This window comes from Carex rostrata, chromosome 6 (assembly GCF_964058835.1).
Source record: "Carex rostrata chromosome 6, lpCarRost1.2, whole genome shotgun sequence".
NCBI classification, from domain to species: domain Eukaryota; kingdom Viridiplantae; phylum Streptophyta; class Magnoliopsida; order Poales; family Cyperaceae; genus Carex; species Carex rostrata.
In genome coordinates this window covers 2,535,480-2,562,978 of record NC_135923.1, presented here as the reverse complement: position 1 = coordinate 2,562,978, position 27,499 = coordinate 2,535,480, and the positions used below count along the sequence as shown (strand labels likewise).

Sequence of the window (27,499 nt, the reverse complement as noted above, 5' to 3'; positions counted from 1 at the left end):
TATGAGATTTTTCCTGCTCCCTCCACTCCTGATCATGTATCAACTTCGCCACATTTTTTTTTTTTTTTTTTTTTTAAGATCGGAGGTTAAGCCACTAATTATATATTTAATATTATTATTAATACAATAAAGGATTTTTTTTCTATTCAGATTTTGAACTCATAACCTTTTACATAGAGATCATGTGTTTTTGCAACTATATCAAAGACTAGTTCTTACTTTAGCACATTTTGACCAAACAATATTAGTAAACCCACACGACTGATCTCATGTAATCTCTTTTATACTATAAAGAATAATTAATAAATGAGAGAGTACATTTAGAATGAGTTAACTTCGTAAATAATGAGTTTATTAGCAAAATTTATAATTTTTGAATTAGTTTAGTATAAAATCAAACCGTCAAAAACAAAATATATTTAAGTACATTTTAATAAAAAAAATTATTATGTTTTGAACACTTTACTATATTAAATTAATACAAAAAAAATTATAAATATTGCACGTAAACACATAATTCATAAAGTAGAACAGTTTTAATAATCAAAATTTATCATGTGAAATCAATTCAATAAATCTTGAACCTATCCTCTTAAGAAAACTTGACAAGTGAAGTAGCACTAACCTGGCCTTGTGAAAATGTAGAGGGTTAAGATAGGCTTTAAGAAATCTATTAGTATTAGCGCAGTATAATCATTTCTCTGAACATACCATCATAAACCTCTTATATATCTTACCAAATATTATTTTATATAAACTGCTGTTTATTCCGCTATAATAATAAAAAAAAACTAATATCTAATATGATGTGTGAACATTTTTAACAACAAGCCGAAGGTCATCCTTCCTATGTACGGAAAATCCCGGTGACTCACCCATGTTGAACTCCTCCCTTGTCATTCCATGAGGCAACTCCCAATCGAAATGATGTATGAGATTTGCTACTGCAAGCTCTGCCGTGGCTGTAGCAAACAATAGACCAGGACAAATTCTGCGTCCTGCTCCAAATGGGATGAGCTGAAAATCGGTGCCTTTGTAGTCCACTTGACTACCAATGAATCGTTCTGGCATGAACTCCTCGGGCACCTCCCATGATTTTGCCTCCCTCGCAATGGCCCACGCATTGATAAGAACTTTGGTTCCTTTAGGAATTGTGAAACCATTTATTTCACATTCTTCCATTGATTCCCTTGGAAGCAGCAAAGGGACAGGAGGATGTAGTCGTAGGGTTTCTTTGATTACCACTTTTAGGTAGCTCATTCGGTTCAGATCTTCTGATCTCACCATGTCACCATGCTTTACTATGCCCCTGACCTCTTCTTGTAGCTTCTTCATGGCTTTAGGGTTTTTTATGAGCTCAGACATTGCCCAATCTATGGTGATGTATGTTGTATCAATTCCAGCAGCAAATGCATCCTGAATAATTTGATTAAGAAGTGTATATCGTTATAAACTCCAGGTGTTCTTCATAGCAATTGCATAATTAATTATTTTTTATCCTTCTTTTGTCATTTTCATCCATTTAGCAATTGTAATAGCTGTAATATATTTCCTCATATCCTGAGACCATTAATTAATAGAATGATTACATATATTATAAGCTCATGTTTGCAGTTCAAGATACAGGACTTCATTTTGACGGGCAAGTTCACTGATTTGAAAATTTCCAAAAAAATAAATAAATAAAGCTTACCGCCAGTTGCCCCTTCATTTGATCCATGGTGAGATCAAAGTTGATGGTTGGATCATTCTTCAAACTCAGTAAAATATCAACAAAATTATTTTGTCGCTCGTTATTCTCTCCCCTTTGAATATGAGCTTGAATTACCTCTTCAAACAACAGATCCCACTTATTTCTATTTATACGAGCCCTCCTGCTCAATCCTATAAGCCCTTCTAACCATGACAAAGAAGGAAACAAATCGCCAATACTAAATCGTCCAAATAAATTAAAGTTCTCCTCTACCACTTCTCGGATCATGTCATACCTTCGTTCTTCCATAATGAATTTTCCAGAAACAACCCTACAAATTACATTAATCATGAATGAGAACAAAACCTTGCTTAATTCTATAGGATCACCTCTTGACTTGGAGGCATGATGGCTAATCTTCGCAATCAAATTACTAACTTCCTCCTCTCGAATTGTTTTATAGGAGGCAATCTTTTTGGTACTCATTAAATGGATTGTGAAGATCTTTTTCAATTGCCTCCAATCCTCACCGTAAGGCTCAAAGGCCACGTCACCAAAACGAAGGATTTCAGAGACGACAGCAGAAGGCCGAGTGGCAAAGGTGAGGTCACGGGTCCGCATAATGGCACATGCCATATCAGATGATGAAACAATAAGCCATGGTACTTCACCAAAATGAAGTAGCATGAGGGACCCATATTTCAGAGATAGTGAATAGAGAGATTGATGGTAAAGAGAGCTTATTTGGTGGATGTTTCCTATGAATGGAAGCTTTGGAGGTGAAGGTATCAACTTTTCAGTGCCTTTTGAGAAGTTTCTTCTCTTTACACTCAAGTAAATTATGAAGATAGATAACAGAGATATAAGGAGTTGTGACAGAATCTTCATGACAGTAAAGATCATCTCTGGAAGAGGCACCATTTTTGCTATCTGAGAGTGTCTTTTTTCTTTCCTCAAAAGTGTTATATGATTACAAGTAATTTATACCACAACTTGAGGGGATGAGGATACTTATAAAAACTTATCCTCTCAGCTAGGTGCAGCAGTTTTGCTTACTCTCTATAGAAATTGACACCGCCCGAATTGCACCGTTCTAAAACTTTTGAAGCTTATAGGCCTCATCATTCAGTGACATGTCATATGGGACACTTCAATGGACCAAGTCAACAACAAGGGTCCTGTCAACCTTCTCTGGACCAAGACAAGCCAAGTTTATGCTCAAGATGATCCTGGCCCGAGTCAAAACTAAGCCCGTTCCTTGATAGCTTGCTGGACAGAAAAACAGTCTTTAGTGTTTCTGCCATATCTCCTTCATACGAGGTCCAATTAAGGTGATCCAAAATTATGTGGAAAGCTGACAACAAGCTCTACAACGTTTATTGTTGGGATAAACTCAGCAATACTGCACTGCTTTGTGCCAGTATGCAAAGGATTGAAGAGAGAAGAATATTTTTCTGAATAGAAACAACGCTTTATTTCCTTTCTCTCTTACTCAATTACATAAAGTTATGCAGTATTTAAAGCAATACAATGTTCCTAAAATAAGCACCCACAACTTCCCTAAATTAAGCACCCACTACACAACATGCTAAAAATAACTAACCACTATGCTAACTAGTCCGAAAATAACTATGCTTAAAATAACCAATGCCCAAAATAACCAATGCAGTTTTTTATGCTGTTAAAAACTGATTTGTACATGCTTTAATCAATTTGAATTAATTTTCAACACTCCCCCTTAATTCAAAATTGATTATATCAAGTTTGATTCTGAATTCTTCAAGCTTTTCTCTTGGCAATGCCTTCAGTAAAATGTCAACCTTCTGTTCTTCAGAACTTGCACGCTTGATCTCCATTTTGCTGCTACCAATTCTTCTTGTAATGCTTGATGCCATGTTTCATTTCCTACTGCTTCTTCAAAGATTGTGGATCTTTGCCTTCCACCTGCTGTATACGCCATGAAAAGCATGGGTTGCTCTTTCTTTTCTTCTTCATAACATGCTTGCTGTTCTTCCCTTTGTTTTCTGAAACAATCGACTTGCACACATCCAGATCTGTTATGCTGGAAGCACTAGACATCTTTTTGTCGTGCTGAAACTCAAACCCGCCAAATCTACAATGGCCACGTCCACCTTTGCCTTGAGAGGACTCCCCCTTTCCGTAGAACGCCTTTTCATCATCTTTCTCCTTTGATATGAACTTTGCTTCATGGGTCTGCAGTGATCCTATCAGTTCATGAAAGGAATAGGTTGAAAGATCCTTTGACTCTTCTATTGCTACAACTACATGATCAAACTTGGGTGTTAGGCTCCTTAACACCTTCGCCGCCACTGTTTTCTCTTCCATGGTGTCTCCAAATGCTCGAATTTGGTTGACCACCTCTTGTACTCTTGAGAGGAAAATTTGCACGGATTCCTCCTTGTTCATCTGCAATGTTTCAAAGTCCCTGCGTAGGCCTTGAAGTTCGATTGCCATGACTCGAGTACTCCCTAGAAATGCTGTTTTCAGGGATGTCCATGCCTCCTTTGCATTGGTGGCTGTTGCAATTTTCGAGAAGATGGTGTCATGCACTGCTTGTTGGATGAAGAATAGCGCCCTTGCATCTTTCTTTTGATTTTCTTGCTGGTTCGGATCTCGATCTGGTGGACCGTTGTTAACCAAATCCCATAGGCCATGAGACTTGAACAAGGTCGTCATCTTGATGCCCCAAAAGGCATAGTTTTCTCCTTTGAAGAGAGGTATTGCCGATTGAGTAACATTCACCATGTTGTTGCCGTTTTCTGCCATTGAAAATGCCTCAATTCTCCAAGGTTGCACAGCAATCAACTCTACCATCAATTGCAACTTGACTCTGCCTTCAATTGCTTGCCCACCGAACCTGGCTCTGATACCATTTTGTTGGGATAAACTCAGCAATACTGCACTGCTTTGTGCCAGTATGCAAAGGATTGAAGAGAGAAGAATATTTTTCTGAATAGAAACAACGCTTTATTTCCTTTCTCTCTTACTCAATTACATAAAGTTATGCAGTATTTAAAGCAATACAATGTTCCTAAAATAAGCACCCACAACTTCCCTAAATTAAGCACCCACTACACAACATGCTAAAAATAACTAACCACTACGCTAACTAGTCCGAAAATAATTATGCTTAAAATAACCAATGCCCAAAATAACCAATGCAGTTTTTTATGCTGTTAAAAACTGATTTGTACATGCTTTAATCAATTTGAATTAATTTTCAACATTTATGTCATACATTTGTTCAGATTCCAAACATATCATAGTCAAACAGGCATGCCAAGCGAACTGATCTGTTTTGAGACAGCTTGTATTAATTAATTAGGTGTGAGTTTTGAGTGTGTTTTAATTAGGGTCAAAGAGTATTTATTTCCAGCTGTGTTTTGGGATTTCTAGAAAGATAATTAAGTATATTTTGGGAGGATAAAAAGTAGTTGAAGGTTTATTAATGTTTAGATGACTTTTGGAGGTTATTGTAAGGCTATAAGAGAAGTCATGCTTATTTTGAAAAAACAACTATTGAATATATACGAATTTTATTATTTGAATTGAGTTTATCTCCTCTTATCCACTATTGGGTTGAGCTTTGCTCCTCTTGAGTGATATTTAGTTGAACTTGCTGGTGTCCTTGTGAATCTCCGTGGCCGGACCGTGTCAGAAATTCTCAATGTGTAAGTGCCTTGCCAGTTGCCAGTGGCCACCTAATTTGTTTTATCTTTAAAAGGATATCTGGAGTATACAACTTGACTTCTAACTCCAACAATTTGGATGGTTTTAAACCATCCAAATTTCCAAAATAGTTGCGGATAAGTGAAGTACTTAAAAAGAAATTATTATCTTCATAATTGTTGCTAGCTTTTCACACATTTCCATCCCGAGAAAAGTTTGAATCCGATGGCCATCAGAAACAAATTTGGGTCTGATACGCTTAAGATTCATGTGTGCCTCGCGCTATGATTTGTCTCCACTTTAAATGCTGCTGAGAATGATTCACACTGGCAACCCCTGCTCAAACGTTTCTAATATTTATGGTCAAAATCATATTTTCTCATGATGTGTTGAAAGATGCATATAATCATCGTACACCCAGATAATGACAGAAAGGATATTGTCTGGGCAGCAAAAGTCGATCCATCAATTGACCAGATGTCATATATGACATGTTATCACCATATGATTCAGTAATTCCAAACACTGGTCTAATCTGATTCTTTTGACACTGATCTTTCAAAAATAATTGATAAGTGAGTAACACTGACCTGCCTTTGCGAACATGTGGAGGAGAAGATGAGCTTTAAAATATCCTGAACCCAATATGATTGTACGTTCAAGCTTGGCCTCTAAAACAAATGGGCCATATATTCAAATCAAACCCAATTGATCAGGTGCAGAGATTAATTAAGCAATGTTATTAAAATTGGATCGGACCTCGATCCGGTACTACTTTGAGTCAATGATTTATTGGTTAGATCATTGGATTAACCGGTTCAACCTCTCATTTTTAATAGCACTGAATTTATTAATATATAGAAAGATTATGCTCCAAATAAAATAAAAGTATTAACTCTTGATTAATTTAACCAAAGTACAAGTGGTATTAAAATGTATATTGTCGTACCAATACCTCAAATAAAAATTCAATGTTTTAATGGCTAAGAAAAAAAAGGCGCAACAAAATTGAAAGAATAAAAGTTGCAATTTTAAGATTAAACAAATTGCAACTCATTAATTGAATATGAAACTTTTATTTTTTTTTTCTCATATTATATAAAGATGCATTCTCTGTATACAATATCTTCATTTTTTTTATTAATAATAATTGAAAATTTAAAAAACACTCAACCGGAATGTGAGAACTTTAGAACTGGGAAGTAAAAACACGAAAGGCAGCATAAACATGTCCACAGTATAACACATCTCAACTACTATATTACCTTTTTATAGAAAAAGGTTCAAAATTGGTCCACAGGTTTTTTTTAAAATATTTTTCCGACTGTTTAAATATGTGGTCTATTATGTGGTCCGTTTTATTTTGCTCAGCTGTTCGAACCGTAGTAACAGCATTCGCGTTTTATTCGTGAATAATTCGCTTGACCGAGTTTTTCTAATGTTCCTCACTGAACAGCGAATAATTCACTTGACCGAATTTTCACCGAATAAATCACAAATAATTCATGAATTTGATGAATTTTACGAATTAATCGTGTTTTATTCGAAAATATCGTCGTTCTATACTTATCCCATCTCTGCTTTACCGCAATTTTTATTCATAGCAAAAAAAATATTAAAAATAAGAAGCGTTGCAGAGAAATTTTAAAAACAAGAAGGCAGTATCGTGCCATGGCGTCCCACAGGGACGCCATGCCAAACTTTGGTTCTACAGGAAAAAAAAAATCAATTAATATGGACGGGATGCCATGCCAATCTTTGGTTCGACGAAAAAAAAAAAAAAACAATTAACTGGGACGCCATGCCAATCTTTGGTTCGACGAAAAGGCAGCAAAATGTATTGAGTTAAGAGTTTTGGAGGTAGGGACAGGAAGGCAGTATCAACCTTCCTTTTTTAATTTTTTTGGGGATTGATATAGCATATGGCGTCTCAGTTAATTGGTTTTTTTTTTTTTGGGGAACTAAAGATTGGCATGGCGTCCCGTTCATATTAATTGGTTTTTTTATTTTTTCTGTAGAACCAAAGTTTGGCATGGCGTCCCTGCGGGACGCCATGGCACGATACTGCCTTTTTGTTTTTAAAATTTCTCCGCAACGGTTCTTATTTTTAATATTTTAAACTTTTTTTTTTTTGCTATGAATAAAAATCACGGTCTGCTTTATATAACTGGCGCTTTTTTAAAATAATATTTTGTGGCAGCGGACCCCACAAAAAAGCTCGTGAAGCTATTTTTCCTCTATTCGCGTAGCAGCAGGACTCACTACGTGGGTGTAGTATGATTTTTGGAAAAAGTTGGCAGAGATGTATGCATAATTTGAACTTTTAGTGAGCCACGTGGGTACGGTAGAAAGCAATTTTAACATTTTGGTCAATGCCCACAGTAATTGTCTATTAATTTGATTTCATTTTCTAATTATTTTTTTGAAAAAAAAAATATGTTTCATTAATATAAATTATAAGGCTTAAAAATAATTTCAAATTATTTTCAAATTATATTCGAATCACGAATTTTTGTTCCTGCTGAACCGAATCTGAATTATTCATTTGTTACTATGGTCCGAACCGGTCCGATTTTAATAAACAGTGAACAAAAGAGAACTTCATCAAACGAATGTATTGAATATTATGCATATAATTAATTCTTCTAAGATGTATTTATAGTACATTGTGTCTCTTGACATTTGTGACCCTAGGATTGCCAAATTAAACCAGCGGATAGTATCCAATATGAATCCTTTATATCATCATAAATATTTCTCCAAAATCAAACATATATATTAAATATTATTCATATTTATAATTATTCTAAAATGTATTTACGATCCGAATATCTCCTTTATGATTTTCATATCGATCGCCAAAACTAACAAATAATAACCAACATATGTTATTTACATACTCATAAATATATTTATGCGAAAATCAAACAATTGTATGGTATAATTTGCATATAATTAATCTAAAAGTGTATATACATTTTTTTTTGTAGTTTGTTGATATTTTTTTACCATTTTTGAGCAACTTCCACTTCTGAAAATTTTCCTTGTGCAAACTCACATAAATTAATAAAATCTACCTAGCACTTGCATTAGAGGTGTAAACGGTCAGATACGGATCGGATAGTGCTCAAATCGTATCCTTATCCGTTATAATTTTTCGGATACAGATGAGGATAGTCTCAGATACAGATATGGATCGGATATTAAACGCTACGAATATAGATTGGATATCGGACGGATACGGATCTGATATCGGATAGATACGTATATTAGATCTAATATTTTCATAATAAGTATGTTGATTATAAAATATATATCATATTATCAAAACATTAGTCATTAACCATGTCACTGTATTATATTATTCACCAAGATATATATGTATATGCAGTTTAATAAATCATTGGTATGAATATGTAATTTAATAAATCAATTAAAGAACATATAGTACATTTGTTGTGGTTTAGAGATGTAAATAGTCAGATACGGATAGTTAAATATCTAACTGTATTTTTATCAGCTATAATTTTTCAGATACGGATACGGATAGTCTCGAATACGGATACATATCAGATAATTTAAGTAATTTTTCATATTCGAATTCGGATAAAATCAGATAATATCTAATCTGTTTCCACCCTTAACTTGCATAGGGCCACTTAATTCTACTTTTGAAAAAAGAATGCTATCATTTATAAATTTTACCAATGGTAATATCATATGTTGGGTTTCCGTCATCTGCCTAGGCTCAATAGGCTTGGACCATTTTTGGGCCGATATGGCATCAAATTAAGCGGAAGATATATAGGAGACGCATTTGTAGAAATATATGAGGTTTTAGGGTCAAAACTGAAGAAAGAACAACGGGCCTGTTCGGCAAGCTATGGAATAGCAAAGGAATAGAGGAGAATAGAGGAATTGTGGAATTAAGAATTGGCCACTCTTCTTCTCTATTCCAATTACGTTCGGCAACCTCAACAATTGGAATAGTGGAAGAGAACATTCATTAAAATATAGAAATGATGGGAAATGACTCTCATGACCTTATTGAATTTTGATTTTATTATGAATTAAAATGTATGCAACTAATAACTTTCTGTTAAAAAATATTTAATAACAATAAAGTGATAAATAAATTTCTGTTAATAACAATATAGCCATGTAATTTTCTGTAATAAAAAATAAAATTATAATCATGCAATTTTCATTAAAAAAAATGTAAACAAACTAACAGGAAATGCACCTCTGATGGTTTTGATGGCGACATTAAAATTAATTGAGCTATTCGCCTATAACTCATTCTATCAGGAAATGCAAATAACTTAACAGTGAAGGGGCAATATGCGATATTTGTTGCCACACTTCTGACAGCCAATTTTTTTGCCATTCATACCAGACTAGCACCTCTGATGGTTTACCAGTAGCGTTAAAAATAAAAAGGGTAAAAGGAACAACTAAGAAATTAAAATTACCAGAATCAAGAGCTTACAATGAATTTTTTACCGAAGACGACTCAAGCAGTAACGAAGTTCATGAATCGGAGATGAAGGCATGGAACTAGTTAGCAGCAGCGAAGAGGCCATCACGCGTGATGTTCACGAAGAACTAAAATCGCTTTAACAAGACAGATCTCATTTGAAAGAAGAATTCGTATCCATCTCATTGATGGTTTTAGTTTTGCAAATCTCTCAGTAGATAGTTGGATATTTTGGATTGGAGTAGATAGAGAAAGAAAATTTTCTCCTCTGGGAGCGTGCAGCAAGAAGAAAGAAGAAGAGTATTAAAATGAATATAGAGTGCCACATCACTCAAATGAAGGGCAAAAAGAGTCTTCTTTTTTTTTTCTTTTCTAGCGCTATTCTCTATTCCAGCCTCCCACTGGAATTGAGAAAAGAGGAAAAACACCTCTATTCTGCTCCTCAATTCCAACTTGGCTTTTTGATGTTCGGCAGAAATAAATCATGAATTCCATCCAATTCCCCTATTCCAACTTTGCCGAACAGGCCCAACAGGAATATAGGAGAGAAAAGGAAAAGAGGAGAAAGAATGAAAGAGAGAAGAGAGGGAGTTTGCAGTAGGTGGTATGACAATATGTAGCTGGTGAAATTTGTGAGTCCTTTACTCTGATGTAACATAATATTTCTATTTAGATCTGAACCGTCTGATCAGAATCTGGGCCGATCCGGGGCTAAGTTGGAATACATGCCCGCCTTCAATATTTGTGTGAATTCTGATCGGACGATCCAGATCAAAACAGCAATCAATATTCTGTTTACTTAGGTGATATGAATTGAGAAGTTTGTTCTATACTGCGAAACTTGAGGAGCTAAATCTGAATACAGTTCTTTTGGTTAGATCCTTCTTCACACTTCTCTTGTAGTAATTTATTGAGTGTTAGAATATGTTTTCTTAGCATGTGTGCCTATAAATCCTCCAACTTAAATTAGTAAAGTATTACAATATGTCTAAATTTTGAAGATTTACTTGGGTGAAATTAATATATGTGTTGTTTATCATTGATCTGGTGATGATTGAAAATCGGATTTATATCTTATTTGGTTGTGGATTCTGGTTGTCCCCATGAGTTGTTTGACGAAATTCTACAATTCCCTGCCGATATGCAGCTAAACAAACTTAATAACATAGACATAATAAAATTGATATTCATTGATCTTATATATGTACTTGCTCTTTTATACACAGATAGGAGTGACCAAAGGGAATGCGTCTTCTCTCAGATTCCTGACCACATTCATAGAGCTACCAACTGTTTGTCAGCATAAATTGATGCTTATTATACACATCTTGACATATAAGAACGCTCTGCAGTTGGTAGGTAGTGATCATATACATGATATAATATTGTAGAAATCATGAAAAGGAACATGTTCAATCTTCAATATTTTTTTTTCATGTTCAATCTTCAATGTTATAGTAATTAAATTGATCATTAACTAAAATATTACATAGAAAATAGGAAATGTTGTATTACCTCAGTTTAATCAGTTCTCTGAACATACCAGCTTAATCCTCTTACCAAATATTACTTTATATAAAACAGTCATTTATTCTGCTATAATATGGAAAAATAACTAATATCTAATATGAGGTGTGGACATTTTTAACAACAAGCCGAAGTTCATCTTTCCTATGCACAGAGAATCCAGGGGAATCACCCATGTCGAACTCCTCCCTTGTCATTCCATGAGGCAACTCCCAATCGAAGCGATGTATGAGATTTGCTAATGCAAGCTCTGCTGTGGCCACGCCAAACAATATACCAGGACAAATTTTGCGTCCTGCTCCAAATGGGATTAGCTGAAAGTTGTTGCCTTTATAGTCCACTTGGCTACCAATGAATCTCTCTGGCATGAACTCCTCGGGCACCTCCCATGATTTTGCCTCCCTCGCAATGGCCCACGCATTGATAAGAACTTTGGTTCCTTTAGGAATTGTGAAACCATTTATTTCACATTCTTCCATTGATTCCCTTGGAAGCAGCAAAGGGACAGGAGGATGTAGCCGTAGGGTTTCTTTGATTACCGCTTTTAGGTAGCTCATTTGGTTCAGATCTTCTGATCTCACCATGTCACCATGCTTTACTACTCCCCTGACCTCTTCTTGTAGCTTCTTCATGGGTTTAGGGTTTTTTATGAGCTCAGACATTGCCCAATCGATGGTGACGTATGTTGTATCAATTCCAGCAGCAAATGCATCCTGAATAATTTGATTAAGAAGTGTATAACGTTATAAACTCAAGGTGTTCAACATAATTGCATAATTAATTATTCTTTATCTCTTTTGTCATTTTCATCCATTTTAGCAATTGTATCTTCTTCTTTTTTCTTTTCTTTTTTTGAGAAATTCATTAGCAATTGTAATACCTGTAATATATTTCTTCATATCCTGAGACCACTGATAGAATGATTACATATGTTATAAGCTCATGTTTGCACTTCAAGATACAGGACTTCATTTTGATGGGCAAGTTCAATGATTTGAAAATTTCCAAAAATAAAAATAAATAAATAATGCTTACCGCCAGTTGCCCCTTCGTTTGATCCGTGGTGAGATCAAAGTTGATGCTTGGATCATTCTTCAAACTAAGTAAAATATCAACAAAATTATTTTGTCCCTCATTATTCTCTCCACTTTGAATATGAGCTTGAATTACCTCTTCAAACAACAGATCCCACTTATTTCTATTTATACGAGCCCTCCTGCTCAATCCTATAACCCCTTCTAACCATGACAAAGAAGGAAACAAATCCCCAATACTAAATCGTCCAATTAAACGAAAACTCTCCTCTACCACTTCTCGGATCCGGGCATACCTCCGTTCTTCCATAATATATTTTCCAGAAACAACCCTACAAATTACATCAATCATGAATGAGAATAAAACCTTGCTTAATTCTATAGGATCACTGCTCGATATGGAGGCATGGTTGCTAATCTTCGCAATCAAATTACCAACTTCCTCCTCTCTAATTGTTTTATAGGAAGCACTCTTTTTGGTACTCATTAAATGGATTGTGAAGATCTTTTTCATTTGCCTCCAAGCCTCACCATAAGGTTCAAAGGCCACGTCATCAAAACGAAGGATGTCAGCCACGACAGCGGAAGGTCGAGAGGCAAAGGTGAGGTCATGGTTCCGCATGATGGCACAAGCCATATCAGATGATGAAACAATAAGCCATGGTACTTCACCAAAATGAAGTAGCATGAGGGGCCCATATTTTAGAGATAGTGAATAGAGAGATTGATGGTAAAGAGAGCTTATTTGGTGGATGTTTCCTATGAATGGAAGCTTTGGAGGCGACGGTATCAACTTTTCATCACCCTTTGAGAAGTTTCTTCTCTTTACACTCAAGCAAAGTATGAAGATAGATAACAGGGAGATAGTACTGAGTAGTGACAGATTCTGCATTAAACTAAAGATCACCTCATGAAGAGGTACCATTTTTTTTATCTGAGAGGGTTTTTTTTTTTCTTTCTTTCTCAGAAGTGTTATATGATTACAAAGTGTGTTGTAGTTGTGCATTAACTTATAGGACAAATTAAGGAGATGACGACACTTATCAAAAATGGTCTTATCCTCTCAGCTGCGTGTAGCAGTTTTGCTTACTCTCTATAGAAATTCCTTACCTGCTTACTGTCTATGAAAATGCCTTACCCACCTTGTTTTACCTTAATAAATGGGATCTGGAGTATACAACTCGACTTCTTACTTGATTTATGACCCTTGTCCAATACTAGGTTTTGAACCATCCAAACTTCCCAAAATAGTTGCGGATTGACAACAGAAACGATGTCGTTTTTCAATTTTAACTAGCTAGATACAGTAATGGGAAATAAGTTTAAAATTTGATGAAATCAAAAGTACGTCATAAATTTTATTTTTTTGTGCATGAGAAACATTAATGTACATCTTTAATTAATATTAGTGGCCCATGTAAGCACATTAAGTCAATAAGCAAAGTACTTAAAAAAAAAAGAAACTTGTGTATTCAGAACTTTTCCGTCCCAGTTACGGGTACCTGTTCTCATTTTAACTTCTAAAATGGGCACCATGATATATCTTTTAAATTGTTTTTTTTTTAATTATGAATATGATTTCAGTAATTCAAAAATGAAGTAGCATGGGGGGCCCCATATTTCAGAGATAATGAATAGAGAGATTGATGGTAAAGGGAGCTTATTTGGTGGATATTTCCTATGAATGGAAGCTTTGGAGGTGACGGTATCAACTTTTCAGGGCCCTTTGAGCAGTTTTTTCTCTTCACACTCAAGCAAAGTATGAAGATAGATAACATAGAGATACATAGTAGTAATAAACACTGCGTTAAAGTAAAGATGGCCACCTCTTGAAGAGACACCATTTTTGTTATCTGACATCAAGGAAGGATCAACTATTCAACTATATATGAGGTATGGGCTAATAATGGATTAGATCCAAATGCTATCCTAGCTCCATCTCATGTTATTGTTTTGTTAAGTCACTGTTGAATTAGCAATTTTCAAAGTGACTTAATAAATAGTAAAAAAATTCAGAAAAATATAAAATTTGGTCTCCAAACACATATTAATATGGAAAACAAGATGAATGGTTCAGATCGACTTTTTGAATTTTGAAATTTCAAATTTGGACCGTGTGTATTTCGGCCCATATGCTACCGAAAGCATATTAGCCTATCTATATATATATATATATGAGTAAGGCTAATATTGACATTTATGAGGTCTGGAATCTGGGCTAAAATATGATTTTTTTTTTTTTTTTTTTTTTTTCTTTGGCAGAGACTAATCTGATTCTTTTGATACTGAAGAATAATTTATATAAGTAGCAACACTGACCTGGCCTTGTGAAAATGTAGAGGAGAAGATGGGCTTTAATAAATCCTGAACCCAATTTGTTTGTTCAAGCTCGGCCTCTAAAATAAAATAAATGGGCCGTATATTCAAACCAAGCCCAATTGACGAGACGAAATCGTCAACCTGGCCCACTATTTGAGCTCCTGAAAACCAATTAAGCCTTGGTTGGTTCCTCGTTATACCTCAGATGAGTTTGTGGCTTTGTGCATGTAATATATATACTTGCTCTTATTTGCAAAATAATCCATTCAATTATACAACTAGTTCCTTATTTTCGACACCAGCACAAACAATTAGGGCTGATAAAAAAAAAAAAAAAAAAAAAAAAATTCTCTAAAAGTATCTCATAACTAGCTTATTAAAAAATTCTCTTGGCAAGCTTAAACTTAATCCAGCTTGGCTCATCGTCTGAGATTTTTTTTAGTACCCTCAAAAATAAATAAATTATCAAATCTGTCCTCCTTAAGTGTATATTAGCTTGGTACACTTGGTACACTTAAGTGTATATTAGCTTTACTCATATTTATCATTATATCTGTGTTTAGCACTTCTAAAAAGAAATTATTAGTGTCTAAAATTTAGATTTTTTTTTTAATATAGGAGCAAAGTTCGAAGAATAATCATGGTTAACTTAAATAACTAATAGATGTTCATTAATTTTTAGATTGTGTTTATTTACCTATCAATATTTTATTTTTTATTATTATTTTTTCAAAATATATATATATATGAGCTATAAAATAAGCTTAAGCTATATTTGAATTGACCTCAAAAAATAAGAGTTTTTCTTGTAGTCCTCAAGGAGAGAAGAGGATACAATATATTAAAGAACATCGTCTATCTTTTTTTTTAGATTGTTGGTTATGCTATAGAAAAGAAAAAAGTATAGGTTTGGTATCAATATATGTACATTTTTTCATATCATTTTCTATTTTCTTATAAAAAAAAGTATAGGTTTAATATCTATTAAATTAATAAAAAAAAGTAAGAACCAACTTAATTGATTTGTTTTTTAAAAAGCCCATAAGAATCAAGATGTCATTTTAATCCTTTTTTTTTTGGACCGAAATAGTAATTTGGTCTAAGTCGTTTTCACATATTTCAAGAAAAAATATGTTGAAAAATTATGAAAATATCTGAGACCGAATTGTTGGTCTCAAAAAAAAATTTGAGACTAAAATGATATTTCAGTTCTTATGAATTTTAAAAAAATAATAATTTTATTGGTTTCATTAAAATCTTTTTTTTTTAATTATGGTTCATAAAAAAAATTCTTGATAATCCTAAAAAAAGATAGAACGGAAGCTACATTTCAGTGAGCGTTGGAAAGAAGCCAAACCTAAAGGGGACTCCATGCACCGCGCTGCACCAAGTCCAAACAAATGATCTTCCGGCTGAGTCACCTCGTAGCCGCGCGCCGAGCGATTGCGTCCACCCAGCGTGGCTCCGCACTTAGCGATGGGACCCAGTACTCTCTGACCTTCGCTCGCTGGCATGTGGGCCATCACCATCACCAAACTCCTGAACAAGATAACGCTTCGCCGAGCGCCGATCAGATTTTCCGACTCGGTCTCGCGTCCGATGTGGCACTAGCCGTTGGAAAGGCTGTGACTGGTTATGTCTCTGGTAGCACTGCCATTATTGCCGATGCAGCGCACTCGGTTTCTGATGTAGTAAGCTTGTTAAGTGCATTTTTAGTAGTAATCTAGAGTAGATGATCAATTTTTATTCTCTTGTGAATTTTTAATCCAATGGGTTGACAGTTCCCTAGGTTTAGGGTTGCAAACGGATGGGATATGGATCCGATAGTGATAAAACTATATCCGTATCCGCTTTTATTTTTCGGATACGGATATGGATCGGATATTAGACGGATACGAATACGGATATCTGCTTTTTATAACAGTGAATAACAAAAAAAAAATTATAATATATATTAAACTATATGAAATATATCTACTATTCGGATACGGATAATTAAAATTTAAAACCATATCCGTATCTGTATCCACACGGATATTCTGATATCGGATATCCGTATCTAATTTTCGGATACGAACTCGGATACGGTCGGATAATATCCGACCCGTTTGAACCCCTACCTAGGTTTGTTCTCATTTCCTAATTTGATTTTATTTCTGATAGTGTCGAATCAGAATTAGCCGAGTCAATGTACAACTCATAATGCTAAAACCGAAAATGATCATTCGTAAAAATTGAAATGGATCATTCACGTGTCATTTATTAATGCATTTCTTAATTCAATAATTTAGTTACCTCGTTCAGTTATAATTTTTGAGTTTATTAAGTTGCTTCTTAAGCTGAATTCTGATTGAATATTGGAATCAGGTACTGAGTGGAGTTGCATTATGGTCCTTTAAAGCAGCCAAGGCTCCAAAAGATAAAGAACACCCATACGGTAATGGATTGCTATTTAAAAAATTTAGAGTATCCATTTCATCTGAGGTAAGGTGTATGCTTAATTTATGTGGACCAAGAGATGCTATATTAGCTAATTAAATATGGTTTTAGAAGCTATTTCGATTATTTCACTGCTCAAATAAATTTTATGTCCTTCTTTTATTTTATTTTTCAGGTCATGGTAAATTTGAAAGTTTAGGGACACTTGCTATATCCAGCATGCTTTTGGTTACTGCTGGTGGTATTGCTTGGCATGCGATTGATGTATTGCAGGTTAAAATTGTTTTTTTTTTTTATTTCTTTTTTTAAGTATGTTTGTGATGTTCTTCACATCCAATTAAAGAGACAATATTTTAGGATGTGATAGGCCATGGTGGACATCATCATGGGATAGACCTGGAGCACCCGGTTCTGGCACTGAGCATGACTGTGGTTGCAGTATCTGTTAAAGAAGGGTACATATCAGAAACAAGAACTCTTAATCCCAAATCAAGCAAGTAATTAGAGATTAAAACAAATGAAAATGAAGAACGTTTTGCTTTTTTTGCGAGAAGGTTGTACTGGATTACAAAAAGAGCAGGAGAGAAGGAAGGCAGTGGTCTGATGAAAGCAAATGCATGGCACCATCGCTCCGATGCCATTTCTTCGGTTGTTGCTCTTATCGGGGTCGGTAAGGCCTTTTCATTACTCAGCATCATCGTAACCATGACTCACCATCATCATATCATCATCACGACATCACCGTTTTTATTGACCTAATTACAGGTGGAACAATCCTCGGGGTCCCGTTCTTGGACCCACTAGCGGGCCTCCTTGTATCTGGCATGATTTTAAAAGCTGGTATTGAAACTGGTTATGAAAGGTATATGGTCCAGTTTTTATTTATGAGAATAAAAACTCAACACACGCTAAACGGCTACTGTAATTCCTTGGCATTGGATGTAGTATAATGGAGCTTGTGGATGCAGCGGTTGATATGTCGGTTTTGCAACCTATAAAAGAGACAATTCTTCAAGTTGAAGGTGTCAAGGTAGAGACCTAATACACCACTCTCTCCCTGTGAAGGTAGAGATCTAAATGCAAATTTCTTTTTATGCAATGCAATTGAATAGCATGATATAGAACATAAAAATTACAAAACCATCAAAAGAAATGAAGAGGAATTTGAACTTAATTTTTTTTTTTACCATTCGCCGAGATACTAAATTTAAATTTCAAGACTTATGGATTTGATTTTCATGTGAAAATAAAGGGATGCCACCGCTTGAGGGGAAGAAAAGCTGGTACTTCACTGTACCTGGATGTGCATATTGAAGTAAGCAAGTTAACTCACTATATGATCAGCTTATGTATGCAGTTTACATTTTGGCCCTCTTAAATTTTAATTATTACAGGTGGATCCGTTCTTGAGCGTTAGTGCAGCACATGAAATCGGGGAAACTGTGCGCCATCAGATACATCAAGCTCATAAGCAAGTAGCTGAAGCATTTATACACATAGGTAGATGTTACTATATATCTGTGCTTTATCAGCTTAAATTGAAAATAGTGAGTGAGTCTGTCCTTCCTCAAAATAAGAAAACAAATTCCTAAATCTGTTTATGTTTTGCCTGCTCTATAAATATTTATTTATTGAGGTTATATTTGCAAACATGAAGTTTGTTCAGGCACATAAGAAATGTCTTTGCAATTATAACTGCTTGCTTTTAATATTTGTTCGTAATCTGATTTGTTATTTTTTTTTGTACCATTTATTGCTTCTTAGGTGCTTATTTTTATTTGAATTTTCTCTTGTTAAAATTTCTTTTGTTGGAATTCCCTTTTGTTTATCCTGGTTTTTAAGAAGTTAGACAACGAAATTCTTGTTTTGAAATGTTTGACAACACCGTGTCTGCTTTCTGATTCCATGCATGAGTTCGGACAGTTGAAAAATGTTGAGAAAATTTAACAAAATGCTTTCTGATTACATGCTTTCAGTTCATTCTAAACACGTGTTCAGAATGTCTGTGTTCGGTCAGCTATTTCGATACTTAGGAAAAAAGTCTCAATTTTTTAATTGTGTGAATGCATAAATTTAGAATGACTTTTTAACAAATGCACTTAGAAAATATAAAGATTATGAAAATATGGATGACAAAATAAAATTCTTTTGTTGAGCAGATCCATCATACTCACAGTGCTCCACTGATGCTGATAAGAAAAGGTTGAGCAACTCAATTGATTTGGAAGAGAGGAATTCAAAGCTTGTTTCTAGTCAACAGGAGGTGGAAGCCATTGTTTCTGACATTTTATCTGCACGCTTCCCAAAGGTACCCTTTTTTTTTTCAAATTGACGCTTAAATGCTTATTTGAAGGAATTCGGGTCCCCTAACTTAACTCAAATTTTGAATTTGGATCCGGACCTCCCGATCTGTTTTGGAACAAATATTAAAGGGTCCCGTGCATTCCACCTCAGACCGGATTCACCCGGATTCTGATTAGATGGTCTGGATGCAAACTCAAAATTTGGGTTACTTTAGGGTATATCTGCTATTCGGCCTTTTTCAATATGTTTTTTTTTTCTTGTCAGAAAATGTCTCTGGACCGTGTAATTCTACACCTGTTGCAAGGGAAGCTGTTGTTGCAAGTGCAAGTATCTATGCCTCCTCAACTAATGATCAAGTATGTTATATTGTTTTCTTTTATCTCTTCGTTCATTTTTTTTTTTCACATTTTTCCCTTCAACCTACGAGTATAAAATAAATCATTATTTATATTTCTCGAAAGGGATGCAATGAAGATTGCTAACGAAGCTGAAAAGGAGATTCTAGAGGCCGACCCAAGGATAAACGAAGTCAGCATTCAACTGAGTTTAGGGAATCAAATTACCAAAGTTAGTTGAAGTTTGAAAACAAAAGGAGCTTTTGAGCAGAAATTTAATGGTGATTTTATAAAATTAAGTGGGCTTGTTCACAGTATTTTTAGCTTATTATGATTTTCTTGGAAAAACTGGTGTGGTGAAACATGGTTACCAGTATACACTATATTCCTGACCCGATAGGAACAGATCTATACAGCCAAGCTAGGAGGTGCTTTGGTCACTTTCATGATTTTAAATTTTGAATATGTATATTGAAACTTAATTAAATTGTTTTTAATGTTTTTATATAATTCAGCTCCTCTCATAAAATGTTACATGTGTGTTTGTAGTGTAATAGTTAGAATTCTATTTTGTGATTGTAGAGACAGTTTGAGCCGAAATTTTTATTAATAGCATAAAAAAATACCCTCAAAATGGGGGAATTTTATATTTATCCGGGCTGCTAAGCTAATTTGCGGTCCATTTATGGAGGGGTCGCAGATTGACTTAGCGGCCCCCTAAAAGCTCAAAAAATGTATTGTAATATTGAATATATTTATGTTTTGAAGGGTCTTTAAGTCAATCTGCAATCCCTCATAAATCGACTGTAAATTAGCTTAGCAGTCCGAGTAAATGTGGAATTCCTCCATTTTGGAGGTAATTTGGTTTTTTTTTTCTTTGAAAAGGTATAAATAAAAATTTCGGCTGTTTGAGTTCTCCACATTTTGCATTTTACTTATTTTATGTTATGTTTGAGTTTCTCCAATCTAAATTTTGTAGTTCCGCTCTTCTCTTGAACTTTTAATAATTTGCCTAAATAAAAACTTGAAATTCACCTAACAAAATGAAAAAAAAAAAAAAAAAAACAATGATGTAAAGTTAGGGATTTGTTCCAAGCGCTAATACGACTTTGACTTGACTATTTAGTAGATTTTGACTTTTCTTGTCGGTCCCACCAACTATCACAACAGGCTGACTCCGTTTAAAATCAATCAAACGGCCGAGATGCGTTAATGCTCTTTTGATGTAAAATGCAGAATTGCGCAAAACCGCTGTGACCTCACCGAGACTGCTCAAGCCACTTACCGCTGAGTGGCGGGACCCACTTTGGTTCTTGAAATTCATAATGTATTTGGATTAGTCAGCCTGGATTTGGATTTGGAATAGACAACTAGATTGCTGCATTATTAATTTTGTGGTGAATTTGGGTGGATAATAATTTTTCATTGCTCTTATGATAGTTTGAATCTTAGTTTGTAATTTGTGTTTTTGTGTGGTCAATATTAAATAAGAATTAAAATGTATCATTCATTCAGTTATTGAGTTTTCTATTGTGAAACTTGAATAAAGGTTGAAATAAATCATCAATTTGCTTCTCTCTTGTTTTCATTTGTTCTGTTATTGAGTTTGACTTAGTGCATTTTGTTAATTCATTAATTTTTCATGTTTTCGTTTCTTACTTTTCTAATTTGATTCTTCATCCTGTTTTCTGATACATTAAAAATTAAGTATACATATGGTTAATTTATTTACAGAAAACAGGGTTATGTTTGATATACAGGAAATGTTATCATGCATGAAATAGTAACACAAGTTGTAAGGGAGATATCTATTAATTACTTGGTCCATTTTCAGAACCATGCAATTGTAGTATTAATTTTACACTTGTTGCAAGGAACACTGTTGCTTCTGGTGCAAGTCTGTATATCTCCTCAATGGATGTTGCATCTTTTCTTGATACTTCTAGAAATTACTATTTTATTTCTTGCAAGTGATGCTTGGTTGCTTGCTTAGAAACCATAATATCTCTTTGTTTTTTCTGAGTTGTTGTTGTTGAGCTAATTAGATTTTGAAATTAATTGATCTTTACCAGCATTTGATTCAGCCTTTACTCCATATGTTCATCTTATCAAAGAATTATGTTTGTCTAATTTCAAGATAACTTGCATTCATTTTGTAAAGGAATTTATTAGGAATGCAACTCAAATTCTAATTGGCTGACAAGTTTCTAGCAACTGGGTTTTTTTTCCTGTGAACTCCTTGTGACATGCAAAGATGAATTTCAATGTATTGAAGTATAAATCCTATACAAATTCAAATTTGTGCGCAGGATTCAGATTTTTGCACATTAAAAGTGGTGGTTTTTGGTGATCTCTTGTAATAAATAGTAGTTCTATATGTATTAAAAAACAGTGAGAAAAAGGACTTATATATAAAAAAAAAAAACAGCAATAGAATTGCAGGACACAGTTAAAAAAATCAGAAAACTTAATTTTGTAAAATTCAATACCAGAAAATACTTCTTTTTTACAGAATCATCTTAAAAATTGACTGTTGCATGAACAAATTTCCCCTCTCAGTACATGATTTCTTGTTCACAAACAAAGCACTACAAAGCATTTGATAGATACTGAACAGTAAAAATTAGTTCACAAAATTTCATATTGCATATGTAACATTGCATCATTTGATGCAACAAAAATGAGATCTGGTCGAATGAGTTATAATCGAAAAGAAGAACATATACTATAATCCAGCCAAACTGTCAATACCTACACACACCACTATATAAGTACACACACAAAACATCTGCATTTACTGTAACTATTATCAAAAACATAAACTAATTCCCTTGCTCAAAAAAAGTTATACTACCCATGCTCACATTTATTCTATCAAATTCTTCGGACAAATAAACCAATTTCCCGATTATGTCGACAAATCCATTTTAACCACATGATCTAAAGCCTTTGCACTAGGCTGGATATCACTGGTTAGATCCATTACGGGTTGATCACCACTCCCCTTGCTCAACTCATCCCTGACCATAGCACTCAGCACCCCTGCATTGTCATCCTCTGACGGAACGGGACCCACGGTTTTATCCACCTTGCGGCTCCTTCTCGAGGCTTCTCCTGACTTACGGGCCCTTCTGGATGAACCTGACACAGTTCTCTGCTTGGGGCCTCCAAGAAATCCATTAGCAACTGCCTCCAGTGCACGTACCGTTGGAGGTCGGTTCCTCGTACTCACCCGCCTGCCACTCGTTGGAGCATTTAATTCGCTTGACTCCGGTACAACAGATTTGCTGTCACTGGTACCGACATCTGCAGGACCCGTTTCTGATTCATTCAAATTGAAGTCCCAAGGCTCTTGTTCTACAACCTGAGGCGTAGTTATCTCTATTTCTTTCGCCTCGTGTTGTCTAACTTCACTCACGGAAGCCGAAAGGGATGGGAGTTCAATTTCTTTCTTTGCTTCCTTGACAGAAGGTTTCGGTTTCCTCCGGATGACCTTATTTGGCTTTTTAGAGACACATGAGTCATGCTGGGTCAGGTTTGCACCCGTTTCAGACCCATTAACCAAGTGCGGCATGGCATTGTCGTTGCTTTGCGGTGCTTCTCTAAATAGAACCGTCACCTTTCTCCGCCTCTTAGTGGGGACAGCTTCTTTGACAGACTCGGTCACTTGAGCCGACGAATGAGACTCAATTTTGGTTTGGTCGGTTGCCATTTCTACACCTCGATTAGGCTCGGTTTGGGCGACGTTTGGATCTCTGAACTTCTTCTTCCTTTGAGAAGTGCTGGCTCGGGCTTCTTTCGGTTTATCGAAAGAAACTGTCTCAACTGTGGTCCCCCCGTCAACTGTTTCAACCATTGCAGATGTACCCAAATCAGGCTCTGTTTCCTCTCTCATTACATCCTTTACCAGAAATTTAACTTTTCGCTTCCTTTGTGGGTGGTCCCCCTGTCTACCCTTAACCGCCTCTTCAGACAACACCGACGACCTATTATGACCAGCCTCATTACTACTACCTTTAGAGATAGCAAGGCTCTTTTGATTGTCCCCTTGCTGTTTGCACCCACTCAGCCGCCTCCTCTTAGGCACTGGAGATAAGTACTTGTGCGCCTTTGGTTTTGAACTCTGAGAAAATTTACCAAATTGACCCGCCCCGTCATTTGCAACAGAGGTAGTTTCTACATGGCCATTAGACACTGCATCCATATTCAGACTACTACCAAGGTCTATGCTCTCAACCTCTGGGGTACTGGTTTGTACTGGATTCACATCTGACGCCTTACCCGACCCCAAATCCCGTCTCCTGACTCTTGACTTCTTGTCATCCTCGGAATCTGATGAATCTGACGGAACCGCAATCCTTGACTGGACTGCCATGAGCCCAGGTTCCGTACCGAGGTCCATGTCAGCCGGGAGGCTCTTCAGTTCTCTAACCCTAATCTTTTTCCCATCATGCAGCATGCTAGTGTCAACCACCATAAACCGCATCAGATCCGAGACATCATGAGACCTTGCCTTTGGCCTGAGATACTCCTTCGGGTTTACTGACATGGTGACCGGCCCACACTCGCCATCCACATTACTCGCCACAACACTGTCTATCTCCAACATCTCGGGTTCAGCTGCGACCTTCTTTAAGATGTCGCTTATGCAGTCGTAATAATGCTCCCCTTTCATCAACCGCCTTCGAGAAAACTTGTTTATGCCAGGCATGAGAAACACAAGGGAGTTTTTAGAGCCAATTAGGTCTCGTGGCTGCTCGGAATGCCAGCCTCGGGCCAGCAGGCGTGGCCATATGGCTTCCCAGAAGATATCGTTTGACCGTGCTTTGCTGACGCGAAAATCACCAGTAAGGAATTTGATGATCTCGGGTGGTGAGAGTGATGAGCAGGCCTTCCCCGACGGAATCTCGGGACGGGCTGGGGCCGGGTGGGCTGCCCGGCTTGAGTCGGGGCCTGGCCCGGTCAGGTCATCACGGCCCTTGCCAATGGCAACTGCATCTATGAAGGTTTGGAGGCCAATGATGGATCTCAGAAAGAAGACGAAGTTTTCGAATGTGGAGGTGTTCTCATTAAAGGATTTGATAGCCTGAAATAAGACAGAATGAAATAATTGAAATAAATAATGAAAATCTAGTAACTAATAGCCTGATAACATCATGCAAAAAGCACTTTCAAAAATCAGTATATGCATGTTGATATCAACCAATAGTCTAACAGTTTACTTCTTGAAAAAAAGAATTGGTCATAGTAATCTAGTACGTAGATTCAAAGTTTATCAAACACGGCATGATCAAAAGGGTTCAGTTCCTTTTAAATACAAAATTAAGTTCGAGTTAAGAAAAAGGCTACTATTTATAACAGTATGGGTCAACACACCGGTCCTACCAATTAACAAAGTTAAAAAAAGGTTAATTAAGAAATTGAAACAAAAACACTATCAAAGTAAAATACATACCTCTATCACAGGCTCATGCTTCTCTTGTGGTACTGCCGACAGGAGACGTGAAACAAGTTCCTGTTGTCTCGAACCAGTAAAGATACGTGTACCCACAATGCACTTGCGAGTGCGTGCCTTTCTACAATCAAACCATTTCTTATATGCCTCTGATTTATAGAACACGCCGTAATAGTACGCCATCACATGTCCAATGCTTTTACTCTCGATAAATTGCTGTACTAATATAAGGTTCTTTCCAAAAATGTACAGCCCAAGAATCAACCCATTTTCCTCAGTTTCACTCCAATGTGGGGTACCTGTACCGGGAACTGGTACGGGACCCTCATTTTCTTGAGTATCAACCCAAGTGAGAGGAACTGGCAAGCCGATTAAGAATTTATTGTCAGCCGGAATAGTTTCAGGTTTTAAATCCGGGATTTCAACTTGGTATTCTTCTCCTACACGCGGCAAAATGGGGGTTTCTTCTGGCATCTCGTCAGGTACGGGGGACCCGTCCGGCAGTAGCTGTAGGTTATAAGGAGGTGTTTCTTCAGTGTACTCCTCTTCGGTTTCGTATTCGACTATTGAGCCGAGTAGATCCATCTGTAAAATAATAATTCATCAATCAAATCAATCTATGATACTAATAACATATAGCAACCCCGAGTTCATAAATCAAATATAATTTTACCAAAGGTACATTGAATGGGACTTTACCTTGCTTTCGTTTATACAAATGGGAACATATCGGGTCAGACGGCTGAACATGCCGAAACCCAGACCAGTTATTAAACGGGTCCATATGCTTGACCCGTTTACTACCGAAACCCAGCCTAACTATTCCCAACTGCCTTGTGTCAGGTTCACCGAAACACCATATACCAAACAATTTTATTAAACGGGTCTGTTATAAATTTGTGACCCAATACCCGCTTATGCTCGAGCCAACGGCCGGCTTTACCAGGTCAGTTTGCCTAGGGTTTCTTGGTTGAAGCACACTTAGGAAGAGAGGAGAAAGGAAGGAAGAGAGGTAGCCATAGATTGTAGAGAGAAAGAGGAACCGGGTTTGAGGTTTCTTTAAGGCAATAAGATTTGTAACCCGTTAACCATTTTATCACCAAGTTAACAACCTATAGTGGTAATAACCAAGCACTTAACCTAGATGCTGAGAGAAGGCATTATACCTTATGCAAAATCAAAACTACAATACAATACAACCCACTATCGAGTTGAACAATGGTGTACACACCACGACAAAAAAAACCACTAGGAATCGATCAAAGCGAGGAAGAGTGAAAGAGTTATTACACAAACCGACCCGCTGGACCCGCGTGGAGGGTCTTGTACAGGAATCGTCGAGGTAAGAGATGGGTCGAGGAAATTTGTTTATATGAAAACTGAAAACGCGAATTGGTTTCATGTCAAGAGAGAGAGAAATTTGGAATCAATATGCGTACCATGTGAAGAAAGGTTTGAGCTTTGGGCTTCTTCGGCGTGTTGTTTGTTTGCTCGTAGTCGTAGGAGAGGAGAGCTTGTGACGAGGAAACAGAGAGAGAAGAGAAGAGAAAAAGAGAGAGAAGGGGAAGGAAAAAATAAAGGAGAGAAAGCAAACCCACCCCTATTTATTAGCTATGTATTACTATTATGTATATGCTTCTCAATGTCGATTTTTTTTATTATTATTTGTAATAATATTTGAATTGGTTTCCTATTTTAATTTTTACCATATTTCCATGTATATATTGTAATTTGTAATATATATTTTTACTTTCAATATGTTGTTCCAAAAATTATATACAACCAGAGAAATGTTACGAACACAACACAACACATCATAGTTTTACCATACAATAATAACTTCTAAACGCTCGTTAATTAGAAGAGTCAAAGGGACGGGTATTATTGCTTACAACTTCGTAATATTACAAAATTATAGGGTTACGGATAAAATTATAGCATTTCTAAACCGTATCATGAAGTTAAGGATACGCCAGCTGATGTATCTGATACGTATCGTGACCGTGTCAGTAACGTGTCGGACACAGATACGAGGACCATTTATAAGTATAAGAGTAACATTTATTAAAGCGGATAAAATTCTAGCATTTCTAAACCGTATCATGAAGTTAAGGATACGCCAGCTGACGTATCTGATACGTATCGTGGCCGTGTCAGTAACGTGTCGGACACAGGTACGAGGACCATTTATAACTTATAAATATAAGGGTAACATTTATTAAAGCC

At 35.9% G+C, this 27,499-nt stretch overlaps 4 protein-coding genes across 5 annotated transcripts; 1 reads left to right on the top strand and 3 right to left on the bottom strand.

Annotated features, from left to right (window-relative positions):
• Positions 1 to 673: 673 nt before the first annotated feature.
• LOC144555711 (cytochrome P450 71A26-like) lies at positions 674 to 2,701 on the bottom strand. Its single transcript, XM_078304117.1, has 2 exons — positions 1,694 to 2,701; positions 674 to 1,416 (listed from the first exon to the last, which is right to left on the bottom strand). Exons 1-2 carry the CDS (start codon positions 2,612 to 2,614, stop codon positions 799 to 801), a joined length of 1,539 nt encoding a protein of 512 aa, XP_078160243.1. The 5' UTR covers positions 2,615 to 2,701; the 3' UTR covers positions 674 to 798.
• Positions 2,702 to 11,426: 8,725 nt separating this feature from the next.
• Positions 11,427 to 13,375, bottom strand: LOC144555710 (cytochrome P450 71A1-like). The gene is made up of 2 exons (XM_078304115.1): positions 12,423 to 13,375; positions 11,427 to 12,100 (listed from the first exon to the last, which is right to left on the bottom strand). Exons 1-2 carry the CDS (start codon positions 13,344 to 13,346, stop codon positions 11,483 to 11,485), a joined length of 1,542 nt encoding a protein of 513 aa, XP_078160241.1. The 5' UTR covers positions 13,347 to 13,375; the 3' UTR covers positions 11,427 to 11,482.
• Positions 13,376 to 16,050: 2,675 nt separating this feature from the next.
• On the top strand, positions 16,051 to 20,352 carry LOC144556066 (Cation efflux family protein). Its single transcript, XM_078304557.1, has 12 exons — positions 16,051 to 16,431; positions 17,108 to 17,177; positions 17,355 to 17,452; positions 17,537 to 17,634; positions 17,734 to 17,849; positions 17,945 to 18,041; positions 18,125 to 18,209; positions 18,432 to 18,494; positions 18,574 to 18,679; positions 19,339 to 19,487; positions 19,748 to 19,839; positions 19,945 to 20,352. Exons 1-12 carry the CDS (start codon positions 16,141 to 16,143, stop codon positions 20,057 to 20,059), a joined length of 1,380 nt encoding a protein of 459 aa, XP_078160683.1. The 5' UTR covers positions 16,051 to 16,140; the 3' UTR covers positions 20,060 to 20,352.
• Positions 20,353 to 22,518: 2,166 nt separating this feature from the next.
• LOC144555734 (uncharacterized) lies at positions 22,519 to 26,862 on the bottom strand. Of its 2 annotated transcripts, none has more exons than XM_078304147.1 (3): positions 26,713 to 26,862; positions 25,274 to 25,858; positions 22,519 to 24,904 (listed from the first exon to the last, which is right to left on the bottom strand). In XM_078304147.1, exons 1-3 carry the CDS (start codon positions 26,713 to 26,715, stop codon positions 22,727 to 22,729), a joined length of 2,766 nt encoding a protein of 921 aa, XP_078160273.1. In that variant the 5' UTR covers positions 26,716 to 26,862; the 3' UTR covers positions 22,519 to 22,726. The 2 variants fall into 2 exon arrangements, with proteins under 2 accessions (XP_078160273.1, XP_078160272.1); XM_078304146.1 differs by lacking the exon at positions 26,713 to 26,862 and adding an exon at positions 25,973 to 26,122.
• Between the last annotated feature and the right edge of the window lie 637 nt (positions 26,863 to 27,499).